Source organism: Helicoverpa zea, chromosome 26 (genome assembly GCF_022581195.2).
Source record: "Helicoverpa zea isolate HzStark_Cry1AcR chromosome 26, ilHelZeax1.1, whole genome shotgun sequence".
NCBI classification, from domain to species: domain Eukaryota; kingdom Metazoa; phylum Arthropoda; class Insecta; order Lepidoptera; family Noctuidae; genus Helicoverpa; species Helicoverpa zea.
The window spans coordinates 7,660,096-7,678,997 of record NC_061477.1 but is presented as its reverse complement, the minus strand read 5'-3'; the positions used below and the strand labels follow the sequence as shown (position 1 = coordinate 7,678,997).

The following is an 18,902-nucleotide window of genomic DNA, read 5'->3' as shown; positions in this document are numbered from 1 at the left end:
CCGTCGAAAGTACTTCTTAACTTAGAATGACCCATTAATATCATGTAATATTGTTTTATTTATAATACTGCTATCGATGTTGGTCTGCAATAAATAAATAATTTCACAAATATTGTTTACTTGTGACAACCCTGTCCTATACGTTACTGTCTAGACGATGTCGGCATTTTACACAAGATCAAAGGCGTCGTCCTACTGTATGTTCTTTATACTGTGATGTTACACTAGAATTAACGAATAAAATGATTGTTAAAAATTATTGCAAAAAAGTTATAGGGACGTGGATTGGCGATTTTACCCTACAATAAAATTATTTTAAATAACATTTGCAGGACATAGGTAATTATTGTTTAAAATAAAGCGTAATATTATTATGACGCAGTTTCGTAAAATCTTTTATAAATTAATATTATGTAGCTAGGACATAAATATAAGTGAATAAATATTTAAAAAATACCTATTACCTCTGTATTTACGTCGGTTATTAAAAATAAGGTATTTTATTTTCTTGTACTTTTAAACTTTTTACGACTTGTACAAGCCTTAAATGTCTTGATTTGAACATTTAAGAATCTCATACAATTTTATATCGGCTACATGTTTACACAAATAAAGGATTACTTTATCTTATCGCCTACACTTGTAGGTAATTTATTTAGGTATAAAAATAATAATAAAATGAAATAAACTAAACTAATCAAGTATAAGGTAACGAGGAATTTCCTTAAATATACAAAACTGTGAATTGATTTATCTGATGTAGGTACTCCATGTTATTGTAGGCAAGGACAGCAACTAGAGAAATTACCCTATTCGCAAAATCAAAGATGTACCTACCAATTTTTTTTTAATAAATTAAAACCCATATTTTAAACTTTGCACTTAAAAATGCTATAAAAATATGTACAGTGTATACATGATGAACTCAACCATGACCAAGCAAATCACAGTACATAAATACTAGTTATTATAAAAAAAAACTGATAAGTGCAATGACGTACATAAAATGTTAGTTAAACCGTAACCTAGCTTAATAGGAACCAGAAAGACTTCAGGTGGAATAATTAAGATCTTAAGTCTAAAAAGTCTGACACTCACGCAGAGCGCAAAGGATGATATCCCACTAGATACCTACCTACCGAAAAAAATACATACATCTGAATTGAATTTAACCTCCTCCTTTTCGGGAAGTCAGTAAATAAAACCAAGAAGATATGCGCAAACGAACATTAAAAAAATATACGAATCGGGAACCTCTTTTTTGGAAAGTCGGTTAAAACGTGTAATTAACCAATCCATGAGATACGTACAATAGTTTCTTTATAAAGACTAGTATCAATTAATACTATATTTAAAACAGAAACGTATCAACACAAGGCGTACGTTAGAACTCTCACGTACCTGCTCATACGCAGAGTTCTGCGTAAAATGAGTCACACCGTGTGCTGAGAAAATGTCGTCATACACTTGTCTCTTATTTATTAATTGATTTTGTTTAGATATTATAGGTTAATTAAGAAAACATATTTTGAGACTAAAATTCTACTTACTTTCAAGCTTTCGAGACAATTTCTTTGTTTTTTATTTCTCACCTAATTTTAGGAGTAATAAGTTGGTTTGCTTACCTGAAACAAAAATAAGATGGTTTAGAATAAAATTAATAAACAGAAAACATACAATTTAGTTAAACAATAGGTAACACTTTTTCAATAATATTTAGTTGTAAAATGAGACGCTTTTTGGAGGATGCCACGTCATACTCATTTAGAGGAAAAAAAAAACAATATTATGTACCAACAATTAACATTTGGGCATATAAACCGGACAAGTACGGTCACATACGTTTAGGACAAAATGTTTTCATTTTTGTTTCCCCATCATAACCATCAATTTCCTATCCATCGTATTAAAATGAAATGGCGCAATCAATAAATCTTACTGAGTTACATGTTGATTAAATCAGTGTTGGATAGTACAGTAAGTCTTTCGGTACATCTGTTTATTCGCAATAAACACAAAAACTACTGCACTGTTTGTCATGCGGTTCACCAATAGATAGAATAATTCACAACGAAGCTCCAATTATTACAAACAAACCCTGGACATAGCCGGGGCAAGCATAGTTATAAATACCTGGTCCTAACATTTCTCCCTAAGGTACACCATGCTGGGCTGCGGGTTGTTCGAAACAGTTACCGCGGCCCTGGTACATAAAAGGCCTACGACGGAACACGACGGTTTTTAGTCAGTAAGAGTCTGACACTCTCTCACCGCTGCCAACCCACAGCGGGAGGGGTCATTTGATGATTTTTAGCGTCGTTAAAAAAACTATTGCTATGTAGGGCAACCATTTCTATAAGTTGACATAGAAGGCAAAGATAAGCAATGTTATCGGCTTATCGTAATGACACACAAGTCCTAGATAAAGGGAGAAATTTTAAACTTGGGATGGTTGTAGAACCACCTCTTCGTAAGTTTCAAAGTTTTTACTGAATCAAAGTTAGTTTTTTGTTATGTTTACTTTTGAACTTTTCATGCTTTGAAATAACTTTAAAACCTGTTGTTTATAATTTCGGTTTCCTATGATTCCATATTTCGGAATACGCATTAATTGGTTGGTCGTAGTCGACATTTGAACATCTTTGGCAGTCGTTACGGGTAGTTAGAATCAAGAAAGTCTGACAACCCGTCTTACCCATGGGTTTCGGTTTAAAACATCAGATATGCTAAGTTGAATAATTAATTATATTAAACAGGAAGACGCTGGATGCAGGTCGCATCCAACAAGTATCTGTGGAGATCTAAGGGGGAGATCTAGGGGGTCTATGTTCAGCAGTGGATGTCCTATGGCTGAGATGATGATGATGAAACAGTTTCCAAAATTATGTCCAGAAAGGATACTTACTGTTAAAACTAATAATATCATTCGTCAACATCATAAAATTCTCAAACCAATCATATTTAAAAAAAATAACTAAGTAATAACCACAAACATTTTAAGAAGATGCAAAAGTACTCGTCAGTTTGCGTTCAGAAACCAGTTTTGAACTAAAATAATATTGAAATCAATAAACTCATTAAAAACGATTTTTATTTTACAAGTCACGTGACAAAATCTCAAGTTTTAAATAAGATAACCTGTTGGTAAAATGTACAGAAAAAAGATTCATAAGGTTTTATCTCAAGGAATATTGAGGCTAGACGTTTTCCATGATTTCACTCGCATACTGGAAACCAGAGACTAGGCTAGGTATATGGTAAAGGCCTAAATTAAGAAGCAGGATAAAAAATGTCATTTAGTTTTCAACCTGATGACGATACTAAACGTCTTTCTCTTACCACGCAGCGTACAAACAATAGAGTTTTATTTCGCATGTGTTGGTAAAATTAGTGAAAATTAATAACAACGCAATGGTTTCTGAGTATCTTAGATAATTTGTACGGGTTGAGACTAATTGATTTTACCAATAATAGCATCGTAATTAAATAAGTTAACTTCGTGTTGCGTAGCTAATTACAGCATACATAAGAATTTACTTAAATTCTACATCCGCTAAAACAGGTGTTTGAATTTATTTTAAAATCATTACATACCTACCTATTACGAAATAGACGAAAATTTAATTTGATAACTTAAAAATGCAAGTCAGCATCAGAACTTTTGCAGTCATGGTATCGCAAAGAAATTGCTAACCTAACAGCCAAAAGTAGAAACGACTCAATATCAAATCATAGATAAACTCTTTCCTTTTAAAACATCCGCAATAAAACAGGACCGGAAAATATGTGAGAAAACGAACGCGTTAAAGTTACATCAAACATGTATTCAGCATAAATTGACGATAATCGACTATTTTCTCAAACGATGACACTACAAAATCCTTGAAATCGAATTAAGTCGAAATCGACTAAGCAAGTATTACTGGCACATTAGAAAAAATATAAGCCGTTTGAATTCGAAAATGGAATCCGCATTACGAATGGCGTGAGTCATTTCGCTTCGCTTGCAACGGCTGCGAACAAATTGTCCGCCATTGTGAACTAGAGTACAATGTATCAAATAAAATATTCGACTTATGTACATTTATGTCAACAAACGCACATCGAACTATCGATCGAATCGATTATTGTTGAACTTCTTGATAAGGCACAGCTGGGTTTATGTTTATCGTTTACAAATCGTATCCTTATCTGTTTTAAAAATACACGCCCATTTGTCAACTGATGTAATCCAGTACAAATACTTAAAAATCGCGGACAAGTGCGAGTCGGACTCGGTCGGATTTTCGGTGTCATTTTAAATACCTAGTTTGGAAGTCGAATTTAGCTCTATGGTATAAAAAAGTGTTTTTATAGGGTTCCGTTTCGTTCTTTTGAGGTACAAAACCCTAAAAACTAACTACATATTTAGATTATTGAAGACCACACAATAATAAGACAAATTAACTTATTCTCATAGGCACCGAGTGACGGGTAAGAGCAAAACTTATCCGCAATCTTACATAATCTTAACCTGAAAGTTACGCAAACAACTACCGAATACTTAGGTCAATGTTTATTTAAACCTTTTTAAGTTTTTAATATTTCTTGAATTATAATTAAATTAATAATATATATCTTTATAAATCTTGAATAATTAAATTAATAATATATCTTTATTAATTTAATTCATACTCATTATAATTAGGTATACAAGTTATTTTTTTATATCTATCACGCTAATCTTAGGAGCTACTGGTCCGATTAGGAAAATTCTTTCCGTGTTAGGTAGCGCATTTACCGACGAAGGCTATATGCTTCTTTTGATTCCCCCGGGACATGAGCGAAACCACGGGAGTAAGCTAGTACTGAAAACAGTCATAACATAACAATCTCGGAGCTTTTTTATGACCCCTCCCGCTGTGGGGTTAGCAGCGGTGAGGGAGTGTCAGACTCTTACTGACTAAAAACCATCTTGTTCCTTTGCAGGCCTTTCATGTACCAGGGCCGCGGTAACTCTTTCGAACAATCCCGCAGCCCTGGCTGCCCGCGTTATGAACAACCTTTGTAAGAGTTTAACTCATTGCTACCTAGATGGCGTTACTGTACAGTTTCAGAACTTCAATATGTTGGCGAACAATGTTATTGTTAAAATAGATATTCAGAGTATTTGTGAATCGGTGAAACATCAGTGTTTTTTTCTTAAGAAAAGGAAATATCTTGAATCTATTAGAGTTAATTCAGCAATAAAATGAGTTCTCATTTCAGTAATAATTTAATTTTTAAGTTACCTAGCATTTTAGTACCTACGCTTGCTTCAATTTCTACAATAACAGGGCAACAAACTTTTTGACATTTGGAATTTCTGTAACCAAATTAGGTACGCAAAGTGGATAAGCACCAACAGGAAATCATACTAAATATAAAAACCAAAAAACAAACTTCCGAAAACCACAAGAAGAACATCTTTAGTTACATCTCTAGAAGTAAGTTTCTTAAGGTTTCTGCTGTATATCACAAACAACTTTCTTAGACTTACTATAAAAAAAAAAAAACTTTTTTTTCAGTCAATAAAAAATATACAAAATTAAGTAAACCATCCAAGATTCCGATTAGCTGTAATTTCACAAGAACTTCTATGTTTCACATAATGAACATTATGATCTGGCAGCCCTTTCCTCATCGTTGCCAACCTTCCAAGTCTCCGCAGTATGATGTAACTGAACCACGTGTAACTCTGCCTACCCCATAGCCCTGTTATGAAACCTTTATACATTGATTAATATCTATACTAATATTATAAAGCTGAAGAGTTTGTTTGTTTGTTTGTTTGTTTGAACGCGCTAATCTCAAGAACTACTGGACCGATTTGAAAAATTCTTCAGTGTTAGATAGCCCATTTATCGAGGAAGGCTATAGACTACTTTTTATCCGGGTCCGTGCCGTAGTTCCGGGATGCGGGTGAAACCGCTGGCAGAAGCTAGTTATAAATAGGCACTGTTTGTAAGTTTAAGGGTAAAGAATAGTCCCGGGGCAGCGGGATTGTTCGAAAGAGTTACCGCTGCCCTGGTACATAAAAAGGCCTACGACGGAACACGACGGTTTTTAGTCAGTAAGAGTCTGAAACTCCCTCACCGCTGCTAACCCACAGCGGGAGGAGTCATTTGATGACTTTATCATCGAAAAAAAAGAAAAAAAAAAGGTTAGGACTATTCTCCGGATAAAAGCGAGTAAGTGCAAGTCTTTAAGTTAATCTCAAATTATACGCAAAGAAAAGAAGAACTTCTTCCTCCTGCCCTGTTCCCAATTTTATTTGGGGTCAGCGCAATATGTCATCCTCTTCCATTTTCCCCTGTCACTCGTCATACTGACGCTCACTCCCTTCCTATTCATGTAATCTTTCAGGTAATCCATCCATCTTTTCTTAGGTCTTCCTAGAAAAAAAAGAACTACGAACTATTTTAGAAAACAGTGTGACGTGCAGAGAGAACCGCAACAAGCGATTAGTCTAGTATATGCCAACATACCATTATGAACGTAACCTTTCAACCTAATCAAAATGCTTTATTGTTATCGAAGTGCAAGTATAAAAACATAAATTACTTTGCGCTTTGATTTTTCAATAATGATTTGTTTTTTCTTCGAAAACGATCACAAGGCCTAGGTCTTAATGAATGTGTTTAAGTTTAATAATTACTACCGCCATGAGACGCATCACGTACGCTAGTTTCGTTCGTACATTTTGACTGCCGTGAAGTCACTGGTAGCATACTTCGGAGCGATAGTTGGTGAGATCTGTATGGAGCGGGGGAAAGAGTGTCAGAATCTAAGGCCCGGCCTCCACCATTGCGCAGAGCAGCGTTAGTTATAGTTCAACAACCTATAGAATTTCTCTGCTAAGGGATACTTTGTGTTGCAGGACCGTGGTAATTTTGAGGGACCCCTTAGGTCCAAAGTGTGCCGGAGCTGCTGGCTGCTGGCTAGAAGAGTTCCCAGTTCACAAACGGCTCTAGAAACACCAAAGATGGCTTTTAATCGCGAAGAGCCGCGGATTTTTTTTGGAATAAGTAATCCCGAAGCACAATTAAGCCCCTAGCGTGAGAGGAGGCCTGTGCCCAGCAGTGGGACGACAAAAACGTTGATTTTGATACGTACAGGCCCATACATATAGTCTAGTCTAGCTTTTAATCGTTCTAAACTATTAACCTGCACATGTTTAACTTAAAGTACCTTAAAATAGAGAACGTATTACATAAATTGGCGCCGAGGTCGATACACATTAAAGGAAATAACAAAACTATTAAGAACACGTTTTGAATGAAGTGTTAATGAAAATATATGTACGAATATGTCTTATGTACCTACTAGATCTATCCTGTGATTTCGCTTGCATCCCTAGGGAACTAACCACCCATGTAAAAGTCAGGCCAATTGATATGAGATGCACAGGGATTTAGTGATGTTAATACCACGCGGGTAAAATCGCGGTAAGGGGTAGTTTTAAAATGTGCTGTATTAGGTATAAAATTATTAATTGAGGGCAGTAGGTGGTAAGTATAGCTATTATATGATTTAATCTCATGGAGTCGTGTTGATGTTAAATATTATATGTTCATTGCGGAAATGGAATGCTGAAGATTACAAATATTACAGCTTTATTGTATTTTTTTTTTTTTTGAAAATGTAACTATCGCTATACTTTATTCAACTTTTGCGCGTAATAATATTTTTAGATATTTTTTAAGCAAATAAAAAAAAACTAAAAAACCGAGCAATTTCCAACAGTTAACTGATAAAACAAGTCGATTAAGGTCGTGGGGAGCCGCTCAATGCGGCCGGTTAACAATTATCGCTCTGTACCTACAACTTTGAATAAATCCGTCGACACTGACAAAAACCAATTAATTATTGAAATTAATAACATATAGTAGATTTTTTAATACTTTCAGAAACTATATTTACAGATATTTTGATAAATAAAAAAAAAGTAAAAATTTTTTTTTTTCTTTTTTTTACATTAAAATTTCTTAACTATTTCTCAAAAAATACGGTAGTTTTTAACGACAAATCGTGTCGAACATAACGACAGTATTAGTCGAAGGTTATATCACTGTAGTGAGCTAAGAATTGGGTCGTCGCAATCGCAAGTGCAAGTAGCCGCGACCGACACGCCGCGACAACGTTTTGGTAATGCTTTGTTTTTAAGGTTTTATATCGGTATTTTGTTATAAAAATTAACCATGACCATGATATTTCATTACAAAAAAAATATTTTAATTCGAAAAAGACATCCTAAATAACGAAAAAAAAAAACAACGGAAAACTTCCTTACAAGAACAGCATTAACAATATCCTACCGCGAAACCAACAGCGCTCATACGTGATTGATGTCATATTATTTATTTTTCTTTTTTTTAAATATATTTTTACTACTCTAGCCTAAATAAAAAACTAGTTCCGTCTGCTAAATCTAGGCAATATGTATTAATTGAAGGTTATTCCGAATTGGGTCGCAATGATTTGCTACAAATTCGTTCTACAATGTAAAATGTTGTCGATGGTGTTCAAGAAATGGAGCGCGCGGTAAATTGTCTCATTCACGTCTATAGTTTATGGGGTTCTATTTCTTCATTAGGATAAAGATTTCCACCACTAGGTACTCTATTATAGTAATCTGTGCTTAGGCCCAAGTTTACTGACAACATCGTCACACACATTGCTTTGTTTGATAATTGAACGTGCAAAATCACAATAAACAGTTATTTTAAGAATATGTTTCATGAGTATGTTTTCGGATGACTTGTCAAAAAAATGATTTATATTGGAAAAAAAAAATATATTTCACCTCAAGTCAGTGAAAATTTAAATCGCAGGCTTACCATTTAAGGGACATGAAAGTAAATCAGAATCAAAAAAGCTTTCGACGAAATCATCAATATAACAAGAATCAAGACAGTTACACATTTCCTTGTTATTAAGAATGAGTCATTTCTACGTGTTGCCCGATCAGATATGCCTCATGGTGCAACGCTACACGCTACGTAATAAACACAACTAATTAGGTAAGTTCAAAGGCTAAGAAAGACTAATATTTATGTATATTAAAAATGAGATGTTTTGTTTTTGCTTATTTATTTTTTTAGAATCTTCTGCACACTTGTAGGAAAATTATTTTTATTAATTTTCAAATCAATCACTTAATTTTTTTTATATAAAAGTTTTTTTTTTTCGTGTCAATCTTCGTAGAACACAGAGCTGGGGTCTATTCTATAAAGATAAAGAAAATATTTAACGAACCGGAAACTAAACGCAACTTACATTTAACCCGGAAACAATATCTGATCCTAGGGTTAACCATAAGACAGTTCCCTTCAGTTTTCAATAATAGACTTCAACGTTACAAAAAAAAGATACACCAAAAAAAATCATCCTCATACAATATTCCGTACACTAGTAGCTAGGTAATTAAAAAAACGAATACATATATTTTTATATTTTTTAGTTTTTTTAGCATTTATAAAAAAAAAACATTGATAATTTTTTGAATAAAAGAGGTTAATTATATTCAACTATAATAAGGGGTATCTATTCAACAGTTTATAAGACTTGCCACTATGAACGTGTTATTAAACGGTTTTATTTGATGTATTTATACTGGCACTTGCTCACAACTTTAACGTACGTATGTCTAGCACATTATATTAGGGAACTAGGTACCTACTCGTATTAGTTTTAAGTAGTTTTTTGTACTTACGTAATTATAAGACAAGCATTCCTAATTCTTCCGATACTAGGGGACAGTCGGGGGATACAGGAACTATCCCAAAATTTTAATGGTCAATGAGTTTTTTTTATTATTATTACTACAAAATTTTATGCATTTTTTCTTTTGTTTATTTTAATAAAGAAAATTAATAGACAACAGTCTATGAGACTAGCGTCGATGACGTCAGATACTGACACCTACTCCCAACTTCAGCGGCCAATCATGTGCGGGGTGCGAACTCGAATAAAAAGATTGAGGAAGTAACATTAATAGTAATTGTAAGTACTGATTCAGAAGGCAGTACTCCTTGATACGGCGCATATTGTGAGGAGGTTTCTGTCTCTGGGACCCTAACCACCGGTTCCTTGGACCCTGTGCCCGATATCGGTGGCAACCTATTTTTTATATTTTTTAATGTTTTTTATTTTATATTTAAAAATGTAAAATATATGTTCAAAAATAAATAAATGATAAAAATTGTAAGTATTTTTTTTAATTATGTAGTTTTAGTTTTATAGAGTTTAAAAAAGTCGACACATCACCATTTATTTTTAAAATTTTCTTTTTTTTACGTTTAAATTTTTAAGTGCGCATTAATTAAACAAATACATTGTATAGCACTATTAACTCGTGGATAATAAATACCCCGTACACAGATATAAATAATTATTGAATTGACTTGATCTGTTAGTCATAAATACAACAAATGACGGACTAAAATAAACCAATACAATAGATACTACTGAGTAAAAACAAATGAACATATTTATTACTATTATTTCTAAGAAAATAACAAAATATTATCATGATTCTCCTTTTGGTTTTCAAACGGGCGGTGGTCTATGAAAACCGACAAATATTTCCCCGTTCACGTTTTCTTCCAAAAAGGAATTCCCGAAGCGGTCATCCGTAATATGAAATGACATAAACAGCTGAACGTTGAAACTTCTACTTTCCTCTGTTGCCATAAAATATTAAAAATAAACTTGATAACGCAAGCAACAATTTCCTAATTAAAGTATAACAGATAGTTAATCGGAACAAAAACAATGGACCGGTTTGGAAATAACATAATGTTATAACATAACATATTACAGTCGCGCGCCATCTTGCTTTCAATGTCACGCGCGTAATCTCGTTATGACATTCGGTACTTACACTAATTCTGTATATTATGTATTGTGTATTTCAAAAATTAAAAAAGGAATGGAACGCCATTTGACGTGATTTAAAAACGAATTCTAGAATTAAAAGCCAGATGACAGGCAATATTAATAATGTCATAACAATTCAAACTCCTTTTACAAGAAGACGGCTGAGAGCTAGCGTCGATAAGCAAAGCTGTTCTCAAACAGCGTTGTTGCACATTTCCATATGTTCGCGTTACATCGACGGCAGGCATTACTCGTATATCTAATGAACGTCTTGTTTGCACGGCAATGGACTTTATCAGCGCCAGCCGTGTGTTGGCTGGTTATGAATAAACGGGTGCGGGCCGGCCCCTTGCGTCGATTGAGTCACGAACACCGCACTGCTTCTACCACTGCATTATTTTACGATAATTTCGTTCGTGCCGTGTTCATTGTTAACGATATACATTGCTTTGTCGTAACAAGTTTTTGCTAAGCCGCCAGCTCACAGGAAGTAATATACTGCGAATATAATAGTGGCTTCGTTTAATAGATGTGGATATTAGTGGGCCTGAGTTGACACGTCTTCGTGGACTCGACTGTCGAGTTAGATTTTTTTCGTAGCATAGCGTTCTGATATGAGAAATACGTTATTTTATTACGATATTTATGTGTTTGATGGCTGAACGACAGTTGGCGATATTTAAAAGGTCTTATGTGTAAATTATGATATGAATACATGGCACAAACAAAGATTTAAATCTTGCTAGCACACAAACATGTTACGTGCGACCTGCGTCGGCTTTAATAAATTAATTGTGGACGTTGAGCATGGAAACGTGGTATCAGCAATTGATACCGGCTGTTGTAACAACGGTGTAATATCGCGAATTTGTGAATAGTGCAAATGAAGCGGATTTTATATTAGTTATTGAGGTTATGTACGAAGAATAACAGTGTGACTTCGGCGCTGCACATTTAAAATAGGAACGCACGTAGACGTTGCGACAACATGGCGGATATTGAGAAAAAAAAGTAGGTATGATTCTTTATGCACAAAAATTCGCAATGACTGAATAACAGTAATTTAGGTATTTTTGAACAAAAGAAATGACCTATTTCTATTTTTTGTTGGCAAAATCCCGTCGTGAAACAGACTTACAAATATAATTTATGCACTCATCAGAAAATTTTAATGTAAGTTAGAAATATACAATATATTTAGCTAATAGGAAAATGGGTCTAAGCCGTAATTAATTACTATAAAGTCAGTCGCCGTATGAAAAGGAAGCAACGGATTGCGCAATAAATTATTCATGTTTCAGTTATTTGTACAGACTTCATTTCTAAATGCGATTTAAATTAGACATAGCGACTTTGAATTAATTCAAACCTGGACCGTATTTTTTCAATTATAAACAATAAGTAAACTGTTGTTCCACATAAATAAATACATAGCTAGAATGTTAAAATATATATGGAAGCCGACCCCAACAGACTCGGAGGATGATGATCTAGAATGGTAAAAAAATACGCAACAGCCGTTTTATTTTAAATCAATTTTTTTGACACAGCATGTCAACGAACAACATTTTTTTATATTTTATTTTTCAAAAGAATACTATTTTCTTTATAAAACCGACATAATAAACACAACAATAGAACTTATTGCCATATAACAACAAATACATGACATTAGCTAGTAATGGTAAGATGATGGCTGGCTCTCGCAAGAACAGACGCGTCAAGCAAAATACGCAACGGCCGCCATTTTATATTTGTAAGATACGTCCTAAAGTGTGTAGATGACACGCCACGTATCGTAGATCATGATGTTATTTATTATCTTTTAGGATATTAAATTCTTTGTTGAATATTGGAGCCTAAATCTTTGGGGAGAGTAGGAACGAATTGTATACGTAAATGATCTTTGTAAATATAGTTTTTAATAATATTTAATGCCGTTTATTTACTTTAAAATATTTTTTAAAGCACAATGTAATAATTTTTATTTATTTGATGGTTATTTTTATTTCTCTATTCATGTAATTTTTGACAAAAGTTCAAGTTCAATTTTTTTTTAATTTTCACTACTTTTTTTTTTGCTTGTTTTTAATTATTGTAACCAAGTTTATTTTGTGACTTCTATGCAAGGTTTCGTAATTAAAATAATTATTGCATTAGACTCGTAGTTTTTCTACGTGATATTTTCCTCTGTAGTCGTAGTGAGCGGTACTACCAGGCTTTGGTGCATTGCGTTTGTCGGTAGTTTTAATAACTTAAGTACATTTGTTTTTAAATAAAAATTATAATTAATGATTACATTGTAAAAACTACTATTTATTTACCTAAATCATTGTAGTTATTGTACTTAGGTTTTCACGAGAAAAACTTTTTCGGAGTAATTTAGAAAAACATCGTAAGTTCTTAATATTTTTGCCAGGTTTTTAGTAGAGTACTCATAAAATGTATTTAGACAATGGACAAAGTCGTGTTACCTAAAAGACTTGGTACAAACATTGAGATGGGAAGGCCGAACAAAAATAGAAATTTTCTTGGCCTTGAACGCGGTCAATTTTAATTTTTCAATCGTTTTTTTTCTAATTACAAATACCTCTTGCTTTGGATTTATTGACTATTTAAATTGTAGGTTAATTAAAAAATATTTCATTAAAAATAATCAAATTATTAAAAAATATATAAGTACTTAATTTTTTTTACCTTTATTTTCTTTTAGTTTCTCTTTTGTTTTAGGTAGGTTACCTACCTACTTATATTAGTTATAAACTATGGGTTATGTTTTAGGTATGTATAATTTAAATGATAATTATGTTTAGTAAATCCATTTCCAAAACAAAACCAAAAAATCAAAGGTCAAAACAAGGATTTGCTAATTTGTAACAAGTGCTACACTCACGTGATTGATTACGACCAGTTTATATTAATGACGTCATTGTACTCAAATATTCTCACCAGACCACAACATGTACTTCCATTTAATGTAAATAGGTAGTATATGTTATTAAAAATTGTCTATTGTCTAAGTTATTCAAATTGGCTGAGCTCAGTTTAATAGGAATAGTTGCAGTTCCGGCAGGGTTGTCTATGTTACTCAGTTTTGGTTTCGCCCCCATCCCCTTTCGGGAAATACTGCTCTAGTGGTATTGTTTCAGATTAGAGTATTTATTTTGTAATAAAATAATTAAAGTTTAAAATGAAAAAAAAAAAAACATGCTGTATTGTATTTTATTTTTTCGAAAAGCATGCTTCCAAGTTAACTTAGTTTTTGTGTGTTTTAAATGTTTACCTAAGTATTGAAAAATTGTTAGCTAGATAAAATTTAATACTTTATCACGCTAAGTATGTAGAGTGGAGACATTATCTAAACTGACGCAGGATATTGTTAGGCATTCGTTTTCGTTACTCATACAGTTACTGTTGAAGGCTGAAATATTAAAAGCATTCTATTTTTCATATAACATAGGTGGCGATGTAAGAGCTGCAAAAGTCTGTGAAAGGAAGAAAAACATCGCAAAAATCCTAAAAAAGTGACGGTGTAAATATAATTATAAAAATATACCACGTGCTAAGTAAATTGGAGCGTTATTTGGAACTAGGTACGTATTTCGAAAGCATCCAATTCCAAACGTTCGAACAAAGAGCACGCAAGTTGAACGCGACAATTACAAGGCGACCGGTTCTGGTGATCGGTCGTGCGGCCCGCGCGCCGCCCGAGCGCACACATCCGCGAATCGGGCGGTTTATAAAAACGTCAGTGAACATACCGGCCGCGAACTTCTCCGGCGGCGGGAGCGCAGCCCAGCCGGGCACGACGCACTCACACACTTCCTCCCAGCATCGCGCCTTCTCCGCGCGGTCGCCGTAGTTGGGATCGTTGGTGTCGAACAGGCAGGGCCGCCGCTTCACCTCGGAGATGATGAGGCTGCTCTTGATGCCGTCGCCGTCCTTGGTGCGGACCATTGCGCGACGTGACGTCGGCTCGCGTGCGGGTGTTTGTGCGGACGCTGTGTATACGCGGGCGGTATGCGCCTCTCGAAGCCCGCGTGAAACTGGCGGGCTCGCGGACGGCAGCGCGGCGCATCGGCCAACATGGCCGCCAGACGGCGGGGAAACGAAATAGGTGTGAGCGGAGCGCTATGAGGCCGCTTGCGATATCGCCTTCCGAGCGCTAATAAATAAATAAGATGCATGCAACGTATCCTTACAATTTTATATGCTACATCGGGCGAAAACGTCCATTTTATACGCAGTTTATTCATTGAATATTTGGTGCAGAATTACAGCGCAATAAATAAATGATCAGGGCATGTATTATATGTATAAGTTTGTACTTAAATATGTAGATACGATACAAAATGTCGGGTGTAGTTGTACAATTGAGTTAGAAGTCAGGCCGGCTAGTTACGTAAGTTTCGCGGTGCGTATCTTTGGTAGGTGCTGGGTATCGCGCGTTCAGTTTTTTATTATCTTTATTATTCAGTTGAGGTGTTCTGACGTACGCAAACTTAGTTTTTTTGTAGTTATTTCTGACTTATTTGCTTAACCAGTTCACCTGCCACTTGGATTTTCAAACGTTTAAAATACTTAAGTATAGGATAAGTAAGCAACATTTAATAAAAACAATGATTAATTTATCAATTATCGAAACCATTAGGCTCTAAAAATATAGGTACTTAATTATATGAAATGGCACCTAAATACAATTAGAAACTAAACAAGTAGATGTCATTAACGCTGACAATTAAAGTAACGACGCTACAAACAAAACAACAACAACACGAGAAATTTCAGTCAGAAATCTATTGCGTAGTCAAAGTCAAATTTTTAATAAAAAAAAATACAAAAAAAAAAAAAACTTCGTAAATATCTAAAAAAATACAAAATCATAAAAAAACTGAAAACTAAACTGAACAATAATAAAAAACCACGTCATTGTAAATTCAGCTAAAACAAAGAAAATACACGCATCGGAAATTACATGCGCACTGCGTATTTTGTGCTAATGCGTTCAAAATAACACCAATAACAAACTGTTGTGCTGCAAGTAGGTATAAGATGACCTGAATTAATTAATATGCAATTTCAATTCCATACTTTAGTAAGTGAATTCAATTTATTTTTATTTCTTTTTTTATTATTTTTAACTCCTCGACCCACATAAATGTAAATTCCAATAGTTTTTTTTTAATAACGTATGTTTTTTTTCCCTTAACGTGAGGGCGCCGTGACTCCTCCCGAGCCACTCCTCAAAGAGGGGACTTAACGCCACGATGGTGGCGTGCCCTGCACTGGGTTGCGACAGTCGCTCCCTCCAGGCCACCATGAGATCGCGCCGGAGCTCCGCCCGCTGCGCGACAACTTGCCGCGGCAACGGGGTTTCTCCCCGGCGCTGAGCCTCCTCGCGCCAGTCGTACAGGCGCAAGAAGACCCTCGCCTCCAGATCCCACGGTGGCAGTCCAGCAAGTATAAACTATCTTGGGAGAAAAGTTTGCAAGGGCAACAACGAAGCTTGAATCCCGGGTTCGACTCCCGAACCTGGCTCCTTTTTTATGTTGTCACTGCACTACTATAAATTATTAGTAAGTGTCTCTTTTGAAATTATTAAGTTCTCATTAAAATATAAGCCCATCGGTCGTCCTTATTCATAACCACAGAATAAACAGAAACCAGAGATCAAACGATATTTGGGTTTTCTCCTCGCACGAAAGACGGGGAAATCCAAGCCATACGTTGGTAACGTTTCTTTTATTTTTATAAAAACAAAACAAAAAGTGTTTTATACAGCCTTATAAAATTTTTATTCAATACATAATGTGAAAAAGGCGTATTCATTGTAGAAATTAAAACTGCTGTAAGACGCAAAATATTGTTTTTTTTTTTGTGTGTGTGTGTGTGAAAGAAATAATTCTAATATACACGGTAAAGTCCCCAACTAAAGGTGGTCGCACATTTATCCTGACTGGCCCGTTTCGCTTCGAGAGGTCATGAAACACTTACGTACCTACTTAAGTCGAAACGTGTGATTCGATGCCTGCTAAAAGTACGCAACTTTCGTCATCTTCCTAGCCTTTTCCCAACTATGTTGGAATCGACAATGACAGATGTAAAAGGAAGAAAAACAATTTTATTTTGCTCAGCCGATTCTTTCAGTGTGGAAAGACCTGCTTGACTTCGTTTCGGTCGGAGCGTACGGCTCATTTATATGTATATGTGTCCACCTTTACGGGGAATAACCGCACGATAGAAGATAATTTTAGCATATCTTTAAAAAATACTTAAGGGCTATTCAAACTTGATTACATTAGGTACAGTATTTTACACAACAACGTCATAATGAAAGACGCATCCGCTTTTGCATTTTTGAGGGGAAAAGGGAATTAACGGAACCGTGTTACTAGGACCACAGATTACTAAATAGTTACTGTCCGCCTGTCACAAGGATTTTACGAACTGTAATAGTTCAACAAAAACTGAAAACTAGAATAAAATAAATATTTTGGGGGGTTTCTCTATAACAAACGTGATTTTTGGCCCCTTATCGATATGGAACCCTTCATCCGCACGCGGTTGATTTTTTTTTTAAATAGCCTTGAAAACTGTTCTAAATTCCACCTCCATATAAAAACGACACTTTAAAAATCCAATACCTATTTACTACAATATTCTAGAACCACCAAAGTGCGTATTCAAAGAGGAAATCTAATTCCGAGCAATCGATGCGACAATAATGCACCATCGTCTAACATGAGCCGTTACCATGGAAACGGGCCTTGTTTGCCCTTCAGATGTATTTCAGTTTAAAATTAGATGCAATTTCATATTGATACACGGGTCCTTTGATACGCGGGTATGTTGCAACTTAAGAGCGCTATTACAAAATCGAATCGCTCAGGTTTAGGTAAATTAGACGATAGCCGGCAGCACTTGCGCGCGTGTGCGTCTAGTGAAATACGCAACGCACACCTGCGGACCGCTACGCGGCACAAACAAACTTGAGACTTTGCCACTTTTTTTCCGAAATAGTTTATTGGTTTTATAGTTTATGAAATATTATTTGTACTGATGAATTTGATAACCTAGAATAGCTCGATTGAGTTACAATAAACAAATAATCGTTTACAATTTTTAAATTATTTAATCGACAACCAAACTTTTCACCATGTTTATCAATTAGGTATAAGTAATTGATTTATAAAAAAACTAAAATCTATAATTCGTCTTCCATGTATTGTATCTTCATTTTCCTGCAACAATAAAAACTAGGAATGTAAATAGTTTATTAAAACAAATATGTCTGTCGCCAGTGACAAAAAATACTTCTCATATTATTTGTACTTGTATCTGAATTTTTCTTTTTTTAATTATCTGAATTAAATATGTTTTCATTATCCTGCAAGAATCAAAGATATCCAATAATATTATTATGCAACAGCGAAACTAACGACGATGACATTTACGTACATATTTCTATATAACCAACATCAAAAAAAGAGAACCCAATCTATAACATTTTCGCATTAGAATATCATGGGCTAATACTTATGTATATTACATTTGAATCAGATCATTATAACTAATAAATAAATTAAAAACTCACTAGTATCAAAACGTGTTAGATGCGTAGGTTGCGCTATATTTTTCGAACTCCGGCGAGTTTACGCGGCGCAACAGCGAGCGATACGTCCCTCCTCGGTAAGCGCTTGGCGCTGACTAAAGTTGAGCACCGCGCGTCACAAGATTTATATTGATTCTTTGCATTGCAAACAAAAATTATTTTAAAATATTGTTTTACTTTTAAATAGGCCATTTTTTTTCAAGCTTTATAACAATACCACCTTAATTATTAAATATTTTTTATTTGAATTTGGATTATACTTTCATAGATAAAAAATATAGTTTTGTACGGAAAATTGTCAGTAACTCTCAGTTTTATAGAATTATTTTTGGTGTATTACTGTATGAATTGTAATAAATTGGTGTAAGCAAGCACAAGTACAAGATATAGT

At 34.4% G+C, this 18,902-nt stretch overlaps 1 protein-coding gene and 2 long non-coding RNA genes across 3 annotated transcripts in view; 1 reads left to right on the top strand and 2 right to left on the bottom strand.

Annotated features, from left to right (window-relative positions):
• The window catches only part of LOC124643073, a 42,982-nt gene extending 27,265 nt beyond the window's left edge, over positions 1-15,717 (bottom strand). The window contains exon 1 of the mRNA XM_047181919.1: positions 14,661-15,717. Coding sequence (XP_047037875.1) covers positions 14,661-14,856 — 196 coding nt within the window. The 5' untranslated portion in view covers positions 14,857-15,717. The remainder of the gene's footprint in view (positions 1-14,660) is intronic.
• LOC124643078 lies at positions 11,137-16,073 on the top strand. The gene is made up of 2 exons (XR_006985869.1): positions 11,137-11,914; positions 14,360-16,073. It is a non-coding gene; the product is annotated as an uncharacterized LOC124643078 (long non-coding RNA).
• Positions 16,074-17,911: 1,838 nt separating this feature from the next.
• LOC124643077 lies at positions 17,912-18,630 on the bottom strand. Its single transcript, XR_006985868.1, has 2 exons — positions 18,494-18,630; positions 17,912-18,140 (listed from the first exon to the last, which is right to left on the bottom strand). It is a non-coding gene; the product is annotated as an uncharacterized LOC124643077 (long non-coding RNA).
• Positions 18,631-18,902: the final 272 nt, after the last annotated feature.